This window comes from Cyanistes caeruleus, chromosome 1 (genome assembly GCF_971803275.1).
Source record: "Cyanistes caeruleus chromosome 1, bCyaCae1.hap1.1, whole genome shotgun sequence".
Classification (NCBI taxonomy): domain Eukaryota; kingdom Metazoa; phylum Chordata; class Aves; order Passeriformes; family Paridae; genus Cyanistes; species Cyanistes caeruleus.
Genome location: NC_141701.1, coordinates 69704305 through 69728198, shown reverse-complemented (window position 1 = coordinate 69728198; position 23894 = coordinate 69704305). Strand labels below are relative to the sequence as shown.

The window sequence follows — 23894 nt, the reverse complement described above, 5'->3', positions numbered from 1 at the left end:
ATAGGTGGCCATCACCTATAAAGAATTTCACAGTGTTAGTGGCCTCAGAAAGAGGCTGTGGGCTCACCATTTCTGCACAGATAGCTGTCTGGTGGTGCAGGTGGCCATAAAATTCTAAGAGAGAAGTCAAATGTTACTACTGTAGTCACAGATTACAGTCTGGGCCTGAAGAATTAATGTGTAAAGATCTTTTTAAGAGGTGGGGAGAATTAATCTCACAAAATTGGGTTGAAACCGTCATAGGGTATACCCAAAGTAACCAGTCAGGGTGATAGACATCAGTAGAAAACAGACAAGATTCAAATGAAGTTATAAACTCTATTTGTTATAAATAAATAAGTATGGGAAGAGACATTAAAAGAAAGATTTTTTTTGACATTTTTCTCTCCCAGTGGGAAATACCACGTCATGATGTTGGGTCCCTCCCACAACTCAGTTATTGAAGCAGAAGCCTGTGTAGTTGCAGACTTTGCTGCCTGGAATCACTGGGACCCTGGCATTGCCTTCACACCCTGGGGTCTTTCCTCCCAGCCATGGACATTCAGAGGTTGTAACCTGCATGTTGTGCTAATTACTGATGCATGCAAATGTCCCCTCTCTGAGCAGCTTTGATGCTTTATTTCCTTAAAAGGAACTCAACCATTTGAAAGCATGGGCACAAGCATTGCTGAGGGGCCACCAGGCAACCACAACCATTGGCATTACATAAATCTACTGCAACTCACACACAGCTGGGTGAAGAGGAAAAGTGTGGAAAGGCTGCAGACAGGGGAAAAGTGAGGAAGGACAAAAGGGGAAGTGCCCCACCCCAGCTTGCAAAATCAGTCCTGTGGTTCAGACAGGTCCAGCTCACTGCTGCTCTGGTAATTCCACTGGGCAGGCAAAGGGGCTGAGGAGAAAGACCGTTGGAGCTAAACATCTCTGCACACTCCTCCTTGTGGATGTTCAGTGGCTATGAAGGCAATGTCTTGTGATGAATAATAAAGTGTGGCATGTGTGTGCCTGGACATTCAGAGAACCACATTCTGAGACCTGAAATAACCTGGAGGGCTGTGTAGTATGTTTTATTTGCTCAGGTTTCAGATGGACATTTCTGCTGCTCAAAGGTATGGAAGTGTGTAGAAACTTACGAGCCTTTGTAAATAATCCATGGTAATTGCTGTCTTAACTGATGTAGCCCTCATGAGAGCAGAGAGATTTGTTTTGAGATGGTTTGGAAGCTTTGAAAATTGTCTTTTACCCTCCACAATGAAACAAGGCTTGAAAGTCCAACTGAGGAGGCTTCTAAAGGAATTGAAAAACTTGAAGCTGAAATATTTTAGGAACTTTTAAAAATAGGGAAGTGGGGAATCTCCCCTTTTGTTTGGTCAGAAGCTCCTATTTCTAACCCCAAAGTAACAATCCCCGGTATGGACTGGTATTGTATGCTCTGAGAACCTGTCTGTATGGTGTGTATTTTTTTAAGGAGAACCCAGAGATACTTTTGTCAGGCTTATTTTTATTTTGTCTGCAAAACTCTTGTGGGGATTTGTATAGAGGAAGATGGGGGTAGTTAAGTTAGAGAATGCATGTGACAAATTTCATGAATGTCCTTAAATATGCCATACAGGATATAAGTTATATTCTGGCCATCAAAGGTATGTTTTTCATGAGTGTTGTGTGAAACAGTGTGCTAGAGCGAGGTGCAGAAGACCCGGGTCTATGCAGCCATTGGGAATTTCCTGTTGTGCCGGAGACAAGTTCTGATCTAGGACTTAGAAAAATGTGCACAAAGGCAAATGGAAAAATGCCCTGTTACTGAAGGTGAATTCCTCTATAAAATTTAAAAATGCTTGCTTCAAGTAATGGAGGGTGAACATTTTGAGAATAAACTTGCAAGTAAGGGTGACCTAGCCTGGAAAACAGAGCTACCGGAGCCCCAGTGAAGGCTGTGCTGTATTATGAGCTCAGTTCTCTCAACCTGTGCAAAGCCAGATCAGGCATGTAAAAATCTGCCCTCTTGATGCAACCATAGCGCATGACAAAATCAAATCCTTGAGAACAAAACTGATGCTAAAAAGAGTTGTACTTTTACAATTATTTTTATTTAGTTTTGTGAGGATTTTTTTTACTCAGAAATATTACAGCCGGTTGATTTGTGTTGCCACTGTGTGGCAACATGATATTGCAGGAGGTGCTGAAGCTATGGGGTTTTTGCTCCTATTTCTCCAGAGCTATGTAGCTTGTGGAGTTGCAGCCTATTTCAGGAGCACCAGCTGGGTAAAGCTGTGTTTTCAGAAGAGAACATTAGCACAAAAGTCAGGAAAAGCCTGGGAACTATGCAACTTTTTTTTCTTCAGTGTTGGAGAGTGGTGAGCATTGCTTGAATAGGAGAGATGCAGTGTGTTTATCTGTGTGGCTTTAGGTACAGAGATTGAGTCTGCTGATCTAAACTGCAGTGAGAGGAAGTTCTCTTTATCTGAGCAGAAGAGATGTGCCTCAGAGATAAGCCCCATTCTAGTTTGGGACTTAAATTTATCTAGCAGGATCTCAGCAGTGGCTGCAGCTCAACTCAGAAACACCAGGCTCTGGCTGGAAGATGGGCATGTTTTAAACCGGGGAAGACATCTGTAACTACAACTTCCAAAAATTCAGGTTGCTTTAAGGGAATGATTTTTCATCAAATGGTTGGACTGGCCTCCCAACACCAGCCACTCCTCTGTTCTGTATTAATTTTTGTTTGCTCTTTGCTGTAGGTTTGCTTTTTACCTTGAGCAATTGTTTTTTCACCCTGAATGCTCTTCAGGACTGCAGCCATACAGAAAACAACTGCTGGACTGAGGCACAATGCAGGCACTGCTTGCCTCTACAGAGGTGCTGTTTTGGAACCAGCTGCTCTTTGGGTTTTGTTCAGCCACTCCACATTTCTGTAATTTCAACTCCAGCTGTAGTAGCTCCCTGGAAAGAGATAGTTTCTGGCTGCAGAGGACCTGCAGCTATGCTCTCCCCTTAGATGTGAACTTCCCAGGCTCTGTCCTACAGTAAAATGTGCAAACACAGTGCCACTCTGGCTTGGTTCGAGATCTACAAAGAAGGAATGCAGCATGGCCTTGCCTTCAGAGTTTTCCCCAAGGTAGAATAAGCCCTTTATATAGAGAGGGATGGAAGAGATCCTCTTTGGATGAGTGAACACCACTCATTGCAGCAGGATAGAGGTTTGTTCCCAAACCTTTTCCTTTGAGCTCACTATATGAGGTTTCTGGAAGCCTCAGATGGTCTCTCAGGAAAAGCTTTGCCTATTGGGCAGTAGGTGGGTGTGACATAGCCACCAGTGCAGGCTTACCCTCAGCATGTCATTTATGGTGACTGTGTGGGACCACAACAAGCTGTTAAGTTGTGAAAGTGGATCAGCTAGCATCCAAAGATTTTGGCTTCCAGTGAGAGCTTATTGGAAAGTGTCATGCCTCATCCAGCTGCCTCCCTGAACAAGCAAGTGAGCAGAGCAGCAGCTCAAGAGCAGGCTAGACCTCAGCCTGCAATGAGAGATATCCTGCTCCTTCCTTCTGTTCCCTTCTCCCTCACCCACAGGTAGATTTTGTGTTAATAAAGGTGCACATGCAGGAACATAATTCCCAGTAAATTAACCCTGGTGTGCACTTCTTTCTTTTTTTTTTTACACATTTTGAAGTTAGGAATAGTGTCCAGTTCTCATATTGCAGTTTAGGGTCATGTTTCTCAGAAACATTTAGGTGTCTAAGTTACCTACATAAAAAGAGATCCCAAGAAGATATCTAATCTATTATTTCACCATTAGCCATAGTGACACCACAGGCACCAAATAGGATTTTTGGAAGTAACTCATACTCTATTCATGCAAATGAGATTTCAATCCTAACATGGCAAAATCCATACCTAAAAATTGGATTAAGAACCTGATTGAAGGATTGCAGAAAAAAAAAAAAAGGTAGAGCAAACACAGAATTATTCTCAATTTCCAGCCAAAACAGGCCTGATCCAAAAAGAAAAGTTAAGGCACATATTTTTTGCTTTGTTTTTCACATTCCATTTCCCTTGTTTCTCCTCCCCCAAAGATAGTCCAAAATTTTCTTGAGAAGTGCAATTTATTGCTTGAGAAGTGCAATAAATGTAGCAAAAATGGAGAAATATGGTAACATGAATTAACTTCCACTATTCCATGCCACATATCAGAGTTTAAATTTAAAAAAAAATAAAAATAAAAAAAAAAAAAAGGAGGGAAAAAAAAGAGAAGAAACTGAAGAGTAAGAAGAACTTTCACATGAACCATTTTTTTTTACCGTGGAAATGTTACATCTAAGGAAGTGGCTCTTACCAGAGTTTTCAGTAACTTCTAGATTATTTCATGGAATGATGTGAGAAACTCACTTGTTCCCTGACACTTCCTTAAAAAACCAAATATTTATTTATTTATTTATTTAATCTTTTGAATAAATTGCTAATTCCATCATATAACAGGGTATCTGTGCATAATTTTTCCCTCCCTGCTGATTAAGTAACAACAGAAGTGTTTAATGCAATGAAAAGGTGGGTTTAAACTAAAGTTGGCAACACTTTCATCTTGTTTTGCAATTAATAGAAGAGGAAATATTAATTCTCCATATTTCATCATTTAAAAGCATCCTGTGTTTGTAAGAAGCTGTGATCAGCAAACATCCCTGCTATGGATTTGAACTTCCCAAATCTTTGGTGGTTTTTGAGTTTGGGGGGTTTTTGTCTAAGCTAAGAGTTTTGTGTTCTGATTTTTAATAGTGGCTTAGGGGTTTTTTGGAGGGAGATCTGTCCCTTCTCATTCACAGTACTGTGCACCTCAGCATTATATGGGCCAAGTTATGGAACCTGTTTTTTCCTGCTGTGAATATGTGTTGCAATACTCAGTAGTGATGGCAGTGGTTGGCATTGAAATTGTATGTTTCATTAGCCCCAAAATGGGGAGTTCAAGCTGGGGAATACTGCTGTTTCTGCACCCCTCATGCTGTGTCTGGATTTCAAATACATCTTTCCAGTTCTTTCCATATGAAAAATTATTTTCAGGGGGACATGCACCTATAGAATTCACTATGAAAAATGTTTGCCTTATTGTGGGGTGCTTGGGTTTTGTAACCAGGTTTGCAAAGCAAAAACACCAGTGAGACTGAGGGAAGTGTCAAATTGTGCATGATCCATCTGTACCCTGACCTCCAGCTGGCTGTTATTCACAATTCAGGCTGTGAATGTCTCTGTTCTTCCAAAGCAGAGCACTCCTCTCAGTTTTCCCAGACTGAAGCCATGAGCAAAGAGGTGAAAACATCCCTTCCACACTGATGTGGAATCTTCCTTTCTGAGTCAGGGTTTGTCCTTTTTCCTCCCAGAATCAAATTAATTTTGTAACTGGCACCTCCTGTGGCTGGACAGTGGAGGAGAGGTGGGGAAGCCCAAACGCCAACGTGGTCACTGAAGCTTTATCTACTGCAGGTGTGGATCTACAACAATTTATCTGGAAGTCAAATGGGAACTAGGCTTTTCTGTGGAGGGATTGAGTTTCCTGCCCATTTGTCCACATAATGGCAAGTAGAAGTAAAAATGAGAAATGATAATTGTGCTAGCAAAAGGCTTCAGTGGCTTTGGAGCCCAACACATGTAATATATGAGGGAGGAATAATGGTAATGAGGCATTACCTCTATTGTAGTATTGCATTTGTTTAATCTTGCCACTACATTGCTGGTAGATCCTACTAAAATTGGTATCCTATAATGGGCTTATTGTGATGTTAAGTGGAATTCTTTTTCTCCTTTCAAAATAGCCTAGTGAAGTCTGATATTGTTTATTTTGTAATTACACATTAATGAGTCTGTACATTTGCTGTACAGTATAAGCATTAATAATAAGCTTTCCTGTGTTCAAAGAAAGGGGCTGATTTATATCATGCATGATACAGCCCTTGGTGTTTAGAAGACAATGTAAATATGTTTTCCATTTCTAAAGGTTTTTATAATTAATTTGTTCTCTTTAATACTCCCTTTGAAATTTGAAATGGCAGTGTATTTTCCAGCCATCAGGAGCCATTTATTCATATTCTCCCCTTTGCATGTTTACATGTACGTGCATACACATGTGTACATACAAATATGTGTCTGTCAAGCACACAGAATTATGTGCCTGCAAAACCAAGTTTCTCTATGTTCATGTCTCTGTAAAAACAGTCCCCATAAGCAAAAGAACATTTATCTTGAAAGCTGAGCTTTTCCTTCTTCTTAAGACCAAGCAAACATACACTCTGCAACACAAACACATGCCATAAAAATATTTTTTTCAAACCAAAAAGAGGAAAGGGTTAGTTCCTGCTAGCTTGTCTGTATCCCTATAAGAAACCTAACTGTGAATTCCATTTGGGAAGTGGGTAACAGCTGAGGAAGAGCCACTTGTACCCATTGTGGCTTTTGTAGTCTGCATAAAGCTGCTGGGCCAAGGCAGCTGTGAAAGTCATGGTACTAGAAGGACCACCAAGGAGTTAATGAAGATAGAGGGAGATGGAGAAAGGAGTGAGAGAAACACACATGCCCCCAAGTCTTCCTGCCAGCATTCTTTGCCTGAAAAGGCTCTCCTGCCAGCCACTACTGGCTTAGCAGTGAGGGGTACATTGCTCCTAAGGATTCTCCTGTGCAGCTCATAAGTGCTATTCCTCCTTGCATTCAGGTGTTCTATTAACTTGCAGTATTATGTAAGTAAAGTTTGTAATGGAGAGACAGGGAAACATTCATGAAATGGTTTTCTCTAGAAGATTCTTTTGCAGTCCTATACCAAATTGAGGTTTGTATAGTGAAGCTTTGTGGGGGGGGGGTGTATAATACAGCACAGGGAGAGATGGGTGACATATTGAAATAATCTAATGGAAAATGCAGATATAATATCTTGTATTTCTCATTTGCGATGCAACTTTCCACTAAAAGCTTATGCTTGCCTAACTGCATAACTTTCTTAGAGATGTTTCAGTAGCTAACTGAGCTAACAAATACAAAAGCACAGTTAAAAGTACCACTGTAATAAAGGTAGTGATGGAACCCTCTGTATTCTGGCCCAGAAAACAATTTGTATTCAGGGAATCTCCTTACTCACATCTTGGGGAGCTTCAGGTAAGTTCAAAATATAACTACTCACAAAGACCAGGCTAGTTGAGCACAATGCAGTCCTCTGCCTTCCTGTGTGTTAACTCATATTTTCTCTAAACTGAATACTAAAAAAATATTTCTTTTACCCCTCTCTTTTCCCTCAGTGGGACAGAGTACCAATAGTTGTCTACTTCCTGAGAACACAGTGATCCTCACATTCTGGACTGTGGGTTGTGTTTTTCACATTCAGGCATAGATGGGAGTTAATCAGATAGCCATGGGCAGCTCTAGCAAACAGCACATTTGCATCAGCAGAAGCTAGTTTCAGCAGACTTGCTGGGAAGATATGCTGCAGCATGCCACCATCCTGCCCCACTGACGGGCACTGCACATCCATTCGATAAAACAGATGACAATAGAAAATGAAACCTTTAACGTTCTCTTCTTCAAATGCTTGAGAAGCACCTTACTGTGAAGGTGTGAGCCTGTGATTCACATCATCTTTCCTGGGACTCTATGATGACTTTGAGATAAAGGAATTTAAAGCTACGGTTGAGCTGAACTTCATTTATCCAGGTGGCAAGGAGAGCTCTTAGAACCACTGTAATGCAAGTGACAATCCTCATGGCTAACAGTTTCCAGGAGTCTAAAGGCCTTCAAGTAGAATATTAGGATTACTGGGATTTGAGTGTCTTATGCTCAGAAATAATCAGCCATTACAGTTTTGTCTTTTTGTGTTGAGTAAGTCACTTCAGACTCTGTAGTGGTTCAGATTTGCTAATTTCGTTTCCTGGCCAACGCACTAAATAAATGTCGTGATTTTAAAGCAGTAACTAAAAAAATTACAAGAAAACTTACTTATTTCTTGCTGTGAGATATGGATTAGAACAAGAGCAAAACAGGCTTAAAACTTAAAAGGAATAAAGAAAGTTTATTAACAAAACTACAAGAATAAGAACACCAGAATAAACTTCCAGAAAACTCTTTTATCCCCCACTACCCAACCATTTCCTTGTTCACATGACAACATAGAGACAAAAAACTTTGGAACTTTGGTGTTTAAACAGTCCCCAATTCCTGCTAGAGTCTTTTCATCGGTCTCTGTAGGGAAACAGAAGTCTTCTGCTAATCTATGGAGTTTCTCACAAGAAAACTATTTCTGTTACAGCTTTGTATTTTTCTGATGCCAGCTGCCCAGAAATCCTGTCATCAGTTCACTCCTCCCATTTCACATCACTCTGAGGTGTGTTATGGGCCATGAGTCTAGGGATGTCATTTTGAGGATGAGTTATTCAGAGACAAAAGTTCTTTTCATCTGTCTGTGTGAGCTTCCCTGGAAAACAGAAGTTTTCTCTTTGCCTCAAGCAGCCCCAAATCTTCAACTATTACTTCTCCCCCTCTGTTCCAGCACCTCACTGTATCATAATTACTCCACATTTTGCTTAAAATCCAAACTCTGAACACTCCATTCCTCCCAATATAGTCTGTCATGAATTAAAGGAGTTTTTTCAGAACATTATTGTCCATCTCCATAGCTTTAACAGAAAAATATTTCAGCTTAATTCAAGCATCTCCTTATTCTCTACCTTTTCTGAAGGTAATTTAATTCTTTTCATTACTGTCTCTTATAGTTTATAAAGTCTCTTCACATGTTGATTACTCCTTCTGTCTGAAAAAAAAGGATTAATCTGCAAGTCTCATCTGGGTAATGAAAGGGTTAAAATTTTGCCCAAGCTTTGTAGATGGTTCTGTGATCTCTGCTGGAGCAGCAGCTGGAGCTGTCTGCGATGGAAGATTCTTCATGGCTACTCTGGAGAGTGTGGTCACTGTCTCAGCCCGCCGCAGGTCAAGAGATTTTTTTCCTTTCTTTACTCGGCAGTCTCTGGTGAATTCAGTCACAGCAAAACCTGCAGCCGAGCCAGAGACCGGCCTGGCCCGGCCAGAGCCTGGGGCAAGCCCCACAGGCCCCATCTCCCGGCCGGGAGCCGCAGCAGGCCCAGCCCAGCCCCTGCCCGGGCCGCATGGAACAGGAGCCAGCTAGAGCTCTGTTACCTTTCACAGCCAGGAAACAAAGAGACAAAGAAATTCCCAGGCTTAGGTCTTAAGGTGGTGTTCACAGGTTGATCTCACTTTTCAATGGTTAAAACTGCTGCCAATTTTTAGAAATGGCCAGCTGTTGGCTAGGAGGAAAACTCCCATCAGCCTCCAGCGGTTTTAACTTCCTTAGGTGTTTCTCTTTGTTTTCTTAAATGCCAATCTATCACAGACTCAAACTTGACTTTTTCTCTCTTCTAAATGAGCAAAGCGTCATTCATCAGTCCCAGATTTTTGTCTCCAGTTGCTGACCAGTTTACCAGGTAAAGGCTGATTTTCTGAAAGTCTGCACACTTTCTGCAGCCTCTGACAGACTTGCCTGCTCATGACCTGGCTCAGCCTGTATGACCAATAGCCCAAACTGTATTTCTGTTTGTAGGTGATGAAGTTAGCAGGATTTAATTTCCTTTCTTGACTTCACTATGCTCCCCAGTGCAACACAGCCATGGCAGATACCAGTTTATTTTAGCTATTAAGAAGCAGCAACTTCTGTAAAACTATTTTTCTTTTTAGTGAGAAAGGTTTTTCAACCTTTCCATTTGCCTCACACTTAGTCCCACTACACTGTCTGGGTGTTACTATGAAATTTAGGTGCCTTATGAATCCTGTGTTGGGTGCTGCTGATGTACTCTCTTTGGCTTCATAGCAACAAGGAGCTGCAACTTGGTAGTTCATACATTACAGCACGTTAAGATACACATTTGTGTGTTTCTACCTTGAGAATCCATCATATTTGGTGAAAATGCAGCGCAGTATCTTTTCCTTTGGAATGTTTGAAAAGTACTTTAAACATAAACTGGGCAGATGCTTTTAAAAGGATTTTTCCAAGTAAAGGGCACTTACACTGGCTAGGGCATGAGACTAGGAGCAGAGAGGAAGTTTGACAGAAACTTTGCCTGCTAGACACTTTCAGATATTCCATAAATGCTGAGATGGGAGGAAATGCCAACAATGATAGCCTAAATGGATAATTAACCCTTACAGGTGACCACGTTTGGATCACCTTCTGAATGCATGGCACCAGTTTTTACAGCTTATTACAGATCTTATTCTAGTTGCATGTAACTGTGTCTCCTCTGTCCATTTTGGCTCTTCCTGTCAGTGTGAGACTGAGAAAGGGAATGAATTATGCTTGGGGTTTTTCTACTGCCATTTTTTTCCCAATTGTTTTGTTGGGACTTTTTTTGTCTCTGATTTTACATTGTGGCACAGGGCTCTTGGAAAAGAACGTCTGTTACTCCTAAACACTGTATGAACATCAACAGAACACCCCAAAGAGTTTACAGTCTAATTAAGGCTATATATATACATAATTGATTAATTAAGCTTTACAAGTCCTAGCCAAGGTAAGTGTAAGGTTGGGCAGAATGAAATATAATCAATTGTGCTGTGCAATCTAAACCATATACAGAGAGAAAATTTGTTTTTCTAACAGATGCAGCAAAACAGTCTTGTGTGTTCTTCTTCAGGGTGCAGCGGGATTGGTTTGGTTCAAAGTACTCAACTTTGTTTTAAACTACATCTCTTTAGCTTGAAAAATACAATTGAAAAATATAAAGCAGGTAAAAGTAACTAAATTAAGGGTTTGGTAATCATACATGAGGGAATAAAATAAATATTGTCTGTGAATTACTAGATCACTTGAGGAATCAGGAAATAATTAGTTTTCTGACTTCTAATTAGTCTAGATCTTAGTACAGAGAAGCAATCTACTGTATCACTTGGTCTTCTGGAAAAAGAGGAGATCTGATTCCAAGCTCTGTGCCTGATTTGGAAAGGCAGAAATCCTGGGATGTACCAGTGCAGTGACTGAAATTCCAGCCTGGTGCTGATGTGACAGAAGTGAGTGAGGCTGGTCTTGGGAGGCTGGGGAGCTGAAGATAAAGTAGGCACATAAGCCCAAATTTCAGGATATCAGATCCTTATTCAGACTTTATTCTGAGATGTTTCTGAAGATCTTTTGCATTCAAGAAAAAATACTCTAGCAATTCAGTTTTGGAGTGAGATTTCACACCTCATAACTGAACATATATGAGAAGCACTATGCAGTTGAGCTGGAGATGGCACAGTTTTCAGTTTTAGGTCATTTCCCACACCAGACGTACAGGCTGAGCCCCTCTCCTCTCTTTTCTCAGACCACTGATTATTTTGCCATGCTGGCTTCAGTGTGGAGAATAATTAAAAAGTTCTTTGACTATGCTTTTGCTTTTTTCTTTCCTTGAGGTGGTTGCCTTTGGGATTTTTATATCTCTCTTGAAACAGAGTGGTAGCATGGGAAAAACTCAGCTGAGAAAAAAAGAAAACTTCCTTCTTGCTTCTGCATCAGTCTGAGGAAGAAAAAGTTTACTTTTTATCTTTGAACAATCCTGGATAAGGGAGAGCTGCCTGAGGGCTCCAAGCATTTCATATCCAGTATTTTATGGATAGAACTATTTATTAGACTGGACAATAATTCTACCTTTGTATAATTCTGTAGGCCACATCACAGACTATGAGCAGCATTTTCACAAATACCTAAGTTATACTTTTTTTTGGAACTACAAGTTCTGCCTGCTCCATGGTCCCTAATCTTCTGTGGAACACATACCAGGAGAGTGACCAGTGCATGGCCAAATTTCAGCTTTATGTGTTAGGACATTTTAGAGGCATGTACCTGAATATAGGAATCACTCTAAGCAGGAAAATGGCTTTTGAGTTCTCCATTAAAAAACAAAACAAAACAATGTCTTATTCCCAGTTAAAAAGAATTGAAAAATGTGCAGATAGGGAAGTAAGGGCACATGATGGATTAAACGCCTTTCCCATGGCCACACAGGAAGTCTGTGGCTAAGCTAGGAATTAAACCTAGATTTCCTCAGTCTGCCTCCAGTGTCTTGCCCCCATTTCAGGCTGTAAAATCTTTTTTGTTACCAAATTCTCTGTAGGCTGAAGCAGTAGGACACTAAGTGTGAGAATGAGCAATATTAGAGAATAAATACTATTAATAATAGGTGAGAAACTGAGAATAGTTCTGGATCAAGAATTACCCATTTCTATTGCTGTTTAATGTCCTCTTTTTTCCTAGTTTACATCAGCGTAAAAATCCCCTTGTGGTATTGTTCCTTAACCAAACTAGTTGTGCCTTTTCCTATGGCTAGGGTTACAATGGAGCACAGTGCTTAGCTGTTTCCAACTGTTCTGGTTTAACAGTAAGTAACATTATGACTGGATTGACAGAAAAATTACTCTATTTATGCCTCTTTCGCCTTACATTTCTCATCCAAAGTCAAATAGAAAAATTACATCCATTTCCTGTGGAGAACATCCATATCTATGTTCTCTCATACCATGCTCATTTGATTGAACAAAACATTCTATTTCTTTAACTGCTGCATGACTGAATTTTATCCTTGGAAATACTGAACTACATCAAGAGGGGCTCCATTGAAGTGAAAACCAGACCAGGACCAGTAAAGCCAGAAGAAAGCAGTTCATGCCCCTCAAATATGAAATAAAGAGAAGCCCATCTCTATAGTAGGTAGAATATGACAAGCTAGGCAAAACCTTCCCAGTGGTCATAGTTTCTCTCTCATAAATATGCTGGGTATTGCACAGCTTGGTCACTACCAGCCCTACAAGAAAAATGCACTGCATAAACTCTACCCTTGTAGACTAGACATACAGGTGTACCTGTAGGGAACTGGGAGAACAGTCACAGCTGCAGGATGGGAAATGCTGTGCAGGTCTCCAGCGGTGATTCCATCTCAGGGACTGTTGCCATTCACTGAACTATAGTGCCAACTCCTTCCTACTCAGGTAGGAAGTCCCACATGTCCTAAATTACATTAACTGTAGCTGAAGAAATGAACACTGGTTAAGTGGACCAGAAGATACGTTCTAATTTACAGATAAATGGTAGGGAGAAGAGCTGAACCTGCTGATATTCTCTGTTCAAGAGTATTTCAAAGAAAGTGAAGCCTTACTAAAGCCCATTTCTTATCACCTGACAACCTCTTTTGTGGAGAATAGCCTCAAATGGTTTTGACAGTTCTTCCAATAAAGGAGCTTTCTGCAGTGACGAACAAATAAACACACCACAGTACACCTTTCTGTAACACTCCTGTCTTTATTTACATGCAGGATTTCACCACTATCTTCCTGAGAAACTACAAAATTCAGTTAGGTACCAGATAAGACAAAAACTGGAGCTTGACTCAAAAATTATGCATAACTGTTAGTGTTGTGACATTTATAGAGAATCATTTCTCATGTTTTTACTTTCTACTTAGCTCTTTATCAGAAAAATTCTTGCTGAAAGGTCCCCAAGTAAGGAAAGATTGTTAAAAGCTGGTGTTCCCACTCTATTCTTAAAGAAGTCCATGTTCTGTTTTGTATCTATTTTGCCTTGAAATGAAGAAGAGAAAATTCTTCATGTGAATCAAACACTTTCTGCTCCAGCCAAGTTTCATTCTGAACAAGTGGGACACATGGTCTCAGTGGAAGGACTTCCTAAGTTGTCTGCTCCATCCACTGCCAGCCAGGCAGGATTGCCCGGTTAGGCAATCCCTACTCTGCTTTAGCCAATTTCCTTCTGTACTCTTCTCTCACTCTGTCCCCCACGGCTGCCTTCAGCAAAAAAGACCATTGCTTAATTGTGCCTTTGATATGAAGGTAAGGAATGGGCTGGTGGTTAGTTCAGGTTGGGAGAGTCCAGCTGCACATAGAGCACCACAGTTTGGTACCAGTCTTAAAGTAGGTGGGGAAAGGAATACATGTCAAGTGGGTGAATGTCAGAGAGGAATTGTAATCTGGAAGATTACTGTAGAGGCAAAAAGGGCTAAATCTCTCTATTTTTCTTTGTTGGTTTTAATTTTTTTCTGCTAAGCAACTAAGTATAATTCCTGGTCTATGCTTCCCTTTCTGTCACTTCTCCATAATTCTTAGCATTTCAGTTGGGTTGCTGTCTCTTGGCTGCTTCCTCTTTTCCTGCTTTCCTATATTTCATTATTTGCCCTTCTTCCTCTTAGAGTACTTTTATAACAGTGAGGAGGATGTGGAAATGTTACAATGTGACACAGAAACTGCAGTGTCACAACTATAGCTCTTTTGTTTCACCTCCAGGAATGCAAAGAAGCAGATCAGAGTGGAGAGGCAGGAGTGGGTAGCTGAGTGAAGGGAAGAGATTTATGAATAGGGAAGAGAAATGACAAAAAGTCAGAAAGTTTCCAGATTGGTAACTTGAGATAATAGCTTTCCACATAGTTAAAGATAATCCCAAACTGAACCATCACTGTGTCCTTGAATGCAGAGATACAAGCAGTTCCAGTGTAGAGGCCTCCCACAATACTACTGCAACAGAGATATAGCCATGATGTGTTTTTGAACTTGCCTGTAGAAATGAAAGCTGAGCAGAGATCTAGACCTGTATTGTGTACAGTTCTTAAAACTATCTTTTCAAAACAAAAAACAAATAAATAATAGAACCTCAAAATAAAAACTATTCTTAGGGCCCATGTATGTATATGAAATAAATCTTTAGAAGATAACATGGTTGAAAATAAGATGCTGTAGCTCCCTTGAGATATCAGGCTGTTGAAAAAACTTAGTCCCAAGGACTTTCTCCATCTGCGTCCTTGAGACAGTGGTCTAATTTCTTAGTGGATTAGATTTTCCAGGGTGATCTTTTTTTCTGATAATCCAGTTGCATTAGTATCTGAAGTTGCCTCAAAACTTTAGTTGCTTTTGTAAAAATCATTTGCTGACAGAAAAAGTTAAAGTAATCAGTAGGCCTATTGAAATGAGTGGAATTGTGTTTGAACACTAGTTAGACCATATTGGATTATTCTGTTCTATACCTCATCCAGAAATAAAGGTTTTGATGGGATAATTTCTGTGGTTTGAGTTTTATAAGTTTCTGATGTTCATAATAATGAGTTTTGGGATCCTTGTCACGATTTCATTGAGTGATTGGAGGTATTGGAGACTATTTAGTTTAAAACTATTATTTTGAAAGACTTGTCTCTTGAAGCTCCGTCAGCAAGGTGTTGGCTTGGATGATTTGTTGTTCTATCCAAGTTAAGAAAATGTTTGCATTTTGACGTAAGATACCCAGCATGCTGATTGTGACTGTCTGAAGATGGTGATCTTGACTGTGTTTCCAGTGAGTTTCAAGTGTCAGATTATTGATTCAACAGAGGTAAAATAATTTTAAAATACCTTTTACACTCACCAGCCTTAGATATTGCTGAAGAATTGTTCAGAGTTTGAGGAAGTCACGCCTGAGTGGATTGCCTCTCTCTTCTGGAGGCATGGGGATAACTGCACTAGAAACTCAGCTAAACTTCAACTCTGCAGCATAGTCACTTTCTGGTTTTGGAGACATACTTCAGGACAGGAACAGGGGTTCCTAAATTCAGTAGTTTCGAATCACAGCTGAGGTGTGATTGCAGAGCAGAGTTAGTAAGTGCAGGTAGGATGCTGCAATATCTTTTATATATAAAATTATTTAGTCTTAATTTCTGACATTTTTCTCCACATCTTTCTGAGAAATGGATCTTTTTAAAATATTGTCTCCTTCAGCTTTTTCAGAAAGCTAGTGAAATCTAGGTTTTTCTCTTAGCACTGCACTCAAAGACCCAAGAAAACAGTATTCAACTTTACAGAAGAGGCATCCAGTGTCAGGGATGACTTATCATAGCACCAATATGGTTAAGGATGGATTCTGTTCAGGAAAGGGAAGGTGTGCTTCTTTTTCCTGAGGTAAAAGCAAGAAAACTGCAAGCATAAAAAATGGTCAAGAAGTGAGGAAAGACAGGAAGTCTCTTAAAAATTTGTACTAAACTGAGTTTGTAGACTTTCAGAATAATCCAGATCTCTAAGTGCTTGAGAGTCTGCCAGCATCGTTTGGGGTTTCTTGCCATTTCAGCGTAGCGGAGTTATTGCCAGAAAGGGAATACAGGTCCCTGTAGCAAAGCATTACCTGTGATACACAGAAAGAAGGAATTTATATTGTCCTGACATTTTTCCCCTCAGGAGCTAGCAGGTATGTCCATATTCAGAGAATTTATTTGAGATTTCTGTAAAAAAAATATTGCCTCTTCCCCAGAAGATGTAGATTAGGATTTCCTTTTCCTGGAATGCTGAGTACACTCTTAACAAGTAAACAGCAGTTTAGATTGCAAAACTTTCTCCTAATATTTCTAAAAGCCAAAAAGAATAATCTTTAATAGCATCTAGAAAAATAACTGAGCACTCAGGGTTAACAGACCTAAAGCAAGCTTCATAACTCAGCATCAACTTCTTTGCGCAGTCCTCAGAGAGAATGTCTACTTTATCACACATAAAATGATGACTGCATTTTATTTGCTTTAGTCTAAAATAAACATTCAATATCCCTGGGCTTTTTTTCCCCCCGTGTCAGGTAAGGGGAGCACAGAAGACTCTGCTCAGCAATTTGTTTTCAGACTAGGCAAGATAATAAAATTTTCATAGTGTATTTCCTCCCAAGTGCTGAAATGGGTGGGTTCCTCTCCATTTCATCCTCTGACCTCTTCTCAGAAGAGGACATTGACAGTGCACAGCTTTGGCACGACACCCAAAAGCACCTCCCCAAACCTAAACACAGCTGCTTAGTCTAAATTTAGATCTACTGACCCTTTGACAGCTATGGGGAACTATGTACATTTGCATAAAATGTTGCTCAAGGCATCATCATGGCAGCTGAATGGTCCCTGGAAAAGCCCCTGTGTCCGTTCAGTGATAGTGAAGGCACAGCATATTATTAACATGCATGACTTGTTACATGGATGGACTTGCAAGGGCCTGACTCTGAACCAGGGTAGCTCTGTGCCACTCCAGCCACAAAAAAAAATATGTGCAAGCAGCTCACTGAGATGGTACATGAAAAGGGGAGGGTTTGCAAAGAAGGGCTAACTTTGCATTCAGGGCAAGGCAAATTTAGGTTCTCTGAAGCAATATACAAAATAGTTCATCTCCCTGCCTTTCCCTAAACTATAGAACAAGGGTACTTCTTTGCTCCCAAGTGGTAGCAAAGTTCTTCTGTTCTTCAAGGCAGTGACTGTTGCCTTCATCTGGTGCCTGACCAATACACTCTGTGTGTGTTCAGATTTCACAGGTTTTTCTCTTCGTCAAGCTCCCCCTCCAACTACACTTCACATTATTTATATGTAACTCATCACTTTGTCTGATCTTAACCATGTTTCTGCACTTTTTAAGCCCTTGCATTGTTAAGGTATGCCCACAGAAACTCCCAGATAAGGACAACAACCAGCCATTGGCAGCATGGCTTCATAGAAGAGCCTAGCTGTCTCTTCCATTTTTGTGGAGCTTCTGGTCTGCCTGTTGAATCTTGGATATAGGCATTCCTCTTCTCCAAAACACTAATCTTTGAAGGTGGATACTCCCTTCATGTTCTCCCAGCTGCCATGTGTGACTGCCTTTAGTTAGAATTTTGTTTCATTAGTTGAGGATTGATTAGCACCCATGACTTTCACTAAAGCATGCTTTGTGGGGAATGCCTTATAAATGTTAGGATATCATATGTCTGAGGCTTTGCTATTCTTGGATAACTGTTGCTGTGTGGGGAAGAGCATAAGCCACAATGATTGTGCCTGTAGACTTTGGAGAATGCCACTTCAGAGGTTCCAGTTTTGGCACATAAGCATGTGTATTCACAGACACACCTGTGTGACCTGAGGATGTTTTCAAGTATGGTTCACCTCACTGTTGTGCATTGTTACTTAAGGTTACATTGCTTTTTAAAGATTTCCTGCTAAGGGTCCTTTTACTACTCCCTCATCCTTTAATGCCCATGTTAAAAAAATCTGGTGAAAGCAGAAAAGACAAAAAATTTACAGATGAAAAGTGTTGTTTTTACTATAATTTGTAAGCAAATCTTTCTCTTCAGTTTGAAAGTGTTCCCAGCTTACTTCTCAAAGCAGAGAAGGGTCAATAAAGTCTGTTACCAGCAAACCTGCAGCAGTTCCTTTTGCTGCTTCATCATGCAGCCAGTAAAAGAAGCAGAGCATTTCCAATATAGGAAGCATAGATTACACATACACATAGAACTTGGGAAAGAGGTTTAGTATGGCATTTCCTGACAGTGCTCTTTCTCTTGCCTTTAAAATTTAGTTTTACTTGTACCTCAGATGATGAACATCAAAGAGCCAGATAGTTAACTGTCCTTTGGAAAATCATCTTGAATCTAGTACAAAATGTATCAGCAAGTGTCACAACAAAGACAAGAAATATGAACTAGACCAGCCCCTTTGGTTTGGTTACAGATCATTTCCTACTGAAAAGAAATTTAGGAAGTTATGTAAAAGGCTCATATCTTCAAGTGTATATTTGAGGGCATTATTTGAATCTGTCTTTAACCAATGCATATTTGCTGGTCCTTCAGAAAATCCCTGTAGGTAACTAACAGGTGGCTACTGGGAGAATGCACAATGGACCAACAGCCACTTTTTTTACCTAGAGAGGACATACTTTGTTAGTTGTTTTGTTCACTTGTTTGATTCCTTACAGTTTGATTTCTCTGCAGCCCCTAGAAAAACATGTTGATGTGCTTTGCAATGCAGTGAAGCACAGTTCCCTGCTCCTTCCTCCACAGGCTGTGCATACTGACGGGTGCTGGCGCTGGCACATGGGCTGAGCACCTCCCCCAGACAGCAGCAGGGAGAAGTAGCAGCTATGGGTGATGGCATGGGTGGAGCTCCTCACACCAGTTGTCCCGTGGGAGATAGCTTATCTGTGGATGCCTGTGTTTCTGGAATAATATCCATTTGATTGAAAGCCAGAATTAGAGTAGAGAAGAAATTGGCTGCCAAGGGCTGATTGGCACTTGGAGTCAAAGGAAGCAGCGTGGACCCTGCAGAGAGGATCTCCTTATCCGTCAGCACCAGCTTCTCTACCTGCAGGTGTGTCCCAGCTGTTCCTGCTGCTGTTCATCCTTACAATTTTTTTTTTCTGTTTCCCTTTGAAAATGCCCTCTAACTTTCAGCATTTTACACAAAGAGATACCACAATGCTTGATTAACTGGCCAATGCAGTGCTATATGTAGAAAGGAGGGAGAAGAAAAGTAATTTTTAAGAGCACTTGGGCACATCTGCTTTTTCTGTAGCTAAATAAACAGTTAGTTTGATCAGTCCCGTCTGTGTTCTGTTGTATCATCTGAATTATACTGAGGAAGAGCACAAGACATGGCATTATGGTTCTTCTTCCCAGACCTTTTGTTGTCATTTTTCACACCCACACAATTCTTCTTGCTTCAGAGCTCATAAGGGAAAGATAATATTAATGGAAACATAATTTAAGTTAAAGAATTGGCCTTCATTGTTTATTGTCAAGTCTGGCTGGTGAATAATGTCTCCTTAAATATTCTGTAGAAAAACAACTTTCGTTTCTGAAAATGGCATCCTCCACCTGCAGTGCTCTTGTAGGGTAAGAACAGAGCTTACACCACAGTAAATGACCATGATGCAAAAAGGAAAGGGGGAAGGATTTCAGTGCATAAAGCCAAGTGCTAAAATTTTCATATGCTGTTGCAAAACAGAATGGCTGTATCAGAAAATGTCTTGTATCAGAAAATATCTTGAAACAGAAATAATAGGTAGGATTGCTGACAATATTCTGTTTTCTGAGTACCTATGTAAAGAAGAAGAGATCCTGTCTGCATTTATTGACATGTTGGCATGCTGAGGTGATTTATTTTGGCCTGATAAGTGGGATTTCTTCATCTTATTCTGCCTTTTTAGCAACATTTTCTATCATTTGTTAGAAAGGTTGGTGTGAAAGTTGTTTTTTTTCCTCACCGTTAGAGTGATAAGGTACTGTTCAAATCAATCAGGTATAATTGCTGGTTGAATAGTTATGATGTCTTCATGAGAAGTCCTAGATTTTAAAGCTACCATTTAAGCATCAACTAATATCAACAAAATACTTCTGACTTGTCTTGGAAGAACAGGTGAGCCATGAAAACAAAAAACTAAATGCACCTGAACTATTTGCAGCAACTTCAAGAGACCTTTCTCTGCTCATGGCTACAAAGTACAGACAAGACATTGCATGACACAAAACCAAATTATCTGGGTTATTTTCAAAGAAAGTCTGAAGGATAAGTTCTTAAAGATAGATACATGCCACAAGATACAGTTTAGTACTTACTGGGATAAAAAGTTAAATACCATTAAAAATCAAACGGAATAAGGGAACTCTGTTGTTTAAATGTCTCAGAAGCTTCAGAGTGATTTTTCTGTTACTCTTTAAGCACATTTGATAGCCAGGTCTTATGCTTTTTACTTCTTAAACAGTCTCACTGGAGAACAATATTACTTGAAAGGTGAATTTCCCCTTCCAAACAGAATTATGGGCCAGGTACTTAGAACGATGGCATTGCTAAAGTCTCACAGGATTTTGCAGCTGGGAGGGAGTCCCATAGCTAAAAGAGAAGGTAAATTGGCAGTAGATTGAAAACAAATTACTAACTGTTCCCATGCATCTTTTTTCCAGCTGCCTATTTCTCTGTCCTTCGAAAGCCACCCTCTACGTCCAGCTTCCCAGAAGGTCTGTTTGGTTTCTCCTTTCTGCTTACTATCAACTCTTTCACTCATTGCAAAATGCCTCCCTTCCATCTCCATGTTGCTCAGCTTTTTTCAGGGAAGTGTGACGCTGTTTGTTCTTGTACCATTATGCTTTCCTGACTGCTCCAGCCCAAGTCTGATACAGAGCCAGCAACACTGCTCTTCAGTGATAAATTATATCATTACCTCTCTCCCCTTTGACATATCAATTAATTTTTTCTGTGACTTACATAAATCACCTTTAGCCATAGAATACTGAACAGATGTTTTAACATTAATTTAAAATGCTCTTCAGAAAATCCAGAGTGAAATTCCCAGTATATAGAAGAGAGCACAAGGGACCCAGACAGTGCCCTGCTTTTGGGTAATTTTTCCACACTCTGGAAAGGTAAAAAAGGAGTGGGGAAAAGCTGTCAATTCAGTGACATCAAAGAACTCTGTACCCCTTCAATAGAAAAAAGGGCCTTTTAAAGTCACCTCCAACCAAACTGAAGTAAATTAATCAGTGAGTAAATTTTTAATGGTGTTAGAAGACCCAATGAGAAATTATTACCATGAGTAATTTTAAAGCTAATTAATGTCTGTATGTGTGTATATAGCTATGTGTGTATGTAGAAATAATTTCTACAAAAACTGTATCAGGTAACAGTTCCAGAAATCAGTATAAAGTCTGAGAATATTCTTAATCAGTGCACATGAAAAATATGGTTTACAGGTATTTTTCACATTGTTGTTGCTCCATAAGTGATTTCTCCACTATAAAAAGGGATGGGCAAGAATCACTCTCGCAAAGGTAGAAAACACTGATGGTTTTTATTTCCAGTATAATCTCCGGGGGGGGGGGGGGGGGGGGGTTGGGGGGGGGTGGACAGGGTGGGAAAGTGTACCCTGCCATCCCTATTATTCAGAGTTAATAAAAATCCTTAGCATTTCTGCTGAATGATTTCCCTCTCCTGTTGTGTCTCCTGCATCAGTGGGGCTCTTTCCACTAGTTCTTGTATTGCAGACAGATTTGCAAGAAGTATTAAGTTTGAACAGGGAGAGATTTTTTTTCGTTCATTAGACCTATAAAATTTCTGTGAGGACCCAGGGTGAGTTAGGTGCCCTCAATGTCCATCAGCTCTCACTGGCAAAGTGAACTCTGCATGTGAACTGAGCCTCTGTCACGAGCTGCACTGCTGAATGAATGCACATCCGGGACACTCAGCCGGGTCTTCATGGGGCTATTCAATGAGCAGTACAGCTGCAGCAGTCCAGGACATAGCTGTGGAGAGCTTTAGTGACTATTGGCTGGATCAATACCTCTGTCAGTGCTTATGTCAAGTAATGAACTCCAGCATTGCCTGTATCAGCATGCCCAATGGCCTGGTAATTTGTATGTGACTACTCATAATATGCAGGGCATAATATATTTGTACAACTGCTTTTTGTAAATACATTGTGAGGACAAGCCTTAGAGTTACAAACCAAAAATATGCCAATGTACACAATAATAAATACATATGTATGTAAACCTGAGCTTCCTCTTCTTCCGTTGCATAAGACCAGCAGGCGTGAGAATAAAACAACACAATTTCACTTTTTATAACTGGAGAGACTAGAAACAAGGATGTGTAAAGAAGAGATCTCTGTCACAGACAGAGTGCATATTGACAAAAAATAAATTCTGAAGAAGCTGCACTGTAGGAGCCTGCATTGATCCTTTTGAGACCCATTTACAAGAGTTCCTCTTGACTTCAGCAGGAATTAATGCTCAAGCAAAGGGAACACCCCAGAGCACATTATGCTTCTAGATAACATGATAAAACTTGTTGGCTGCTTTGGAAGAAAAGGGCATTTTCACAAATGGGAATTGTTCTTGACAAGTCAGGATTCCCCTGCCAGCTGTCCTTTTCCTGTTCCTCCTTTGTCCTAAACTGCTTATGTTGCTTCTGTGATGATAGTTTTGTCTTTCTCCTAGGTATTTATCTTATAGCAATAGTGCCATCTTCTTTTACATTTCTGCTAGCAGTACCACAAACCAGCATCCTGTTTGCCTTCTTTATTGCAGCTGCATACGGGGCGGAAGGCTTTAGGGACTTTCATGCAATAATTCCCAAATCTTTTTCCAGTAAGTATACTGAAACTCAGTTCACTACAGAGCATTTCCATCTAGTTCCTACTTCTATGATTTTTGTTTGTGTCATTTAATTTCTGAATAATGTATGTTTGTCTGTGTGCACTTAAGTAGTCTGAGCTTTTTGTTTTGTTCATATGTACTTTGTTTTAACTTAACAGAAAATTTGCTTCAAAAGCCGCCTTCTCCAAATCCCTGGCAGGCAAGGAGCCTATAATCTTTTGGTATAAATATATATTTATTATTCTTATAACTGAAAGGAAAAAAATTAGATGTAAATTGTGGAAAATCTTGTCATATACTCAAGCCAAATACTTCTATTGCTTCCATTTGCCATGGTGAAAACAGCAATATGAAGTTGTAGCCCATTAAATTTACAGAATCACTTCTGTTTAACCAGTCATACTGTCTTTTTAAGTCATTGTTTGGCCATTGATTTTGTTTTTGTCTATCACTAAATTATTCCCCTTTTTAGAACATACAATTTAAAGGAAAACTGCTTTTATGTTATGCACTTACTCTGTTTTACATATGATTTCTATTGAAAGTGCAATATTTGAAAAATCATTAAAATACCTAGATTGGTAGACTTTTTAAGCGGTGTCCCATCAGGCAGTATTCATAAATGTGAACACCTTTAGGCTTCTGTTTCCCAGTAGGATTTTGAGTCAGATACTCTCATCAGTTACATCCATGCAGTCCTCCTGGGACACCTGTGAGGTTGCAGGATGTATCAGAGAAGAGCTTGTCAATCCTCTCCATTTCAAAGGGGTATTTTGAAGGTCTTTCAATCTCTTGAGGTAATTATTGTCCATAGCTCATTGTTCTCACTTTGCTACAGCATCACTTTTGAATGAGATTGCCATGAAAATGCTCCACAGAAGGAAAAGACCTGGACTTTATTGAATGAAACAGCTCCCTCATATTCTTAGCTACCCACTGAAGTAAATTCTTTCTTCCTTTTGGGTGGGGTGGAATGAAGGTAGAGGGATTTTTACTG

At 40.0% G+C, this 23894-nt stretch overlaps 1 protein-coding gene across 50 annotated transcripts in view; it reads left to right on the top strand.

The window, feature by feature from the left end:
* The window catches only part of IKZF1 (IKAROS family zinc finger 1), a 104498-nt gene that overhangs the window by 60786 nt on the left and 19818 nt on the right, over nt 1-23894 (top strand). For 21 of the 50 annotated variants that reach the window (XM_023921829.2, XM_086897200.1, XM_086894881.1 and 18 more), the window contains 2 exons: nt 20708-20761; nt 22829-22888. The exons of 12 other annotated variants lie outside the window; for them this stretch is intronic. In XM_023921829.2, coding sequence (XP_023777597.1) covers nt 20708-20761; nt 22829-22888 — 114 coding nt within the window. The remainder of the gene's footprint in view (nt 1-20707; nt 20762-22828; nt 22889-23894) is intronic. 17 more of the 50 variants (XM_086897549.1, XM_086896369.1, XM_023921838.2 and 14 more) reach the window with 1 other exon arrangement.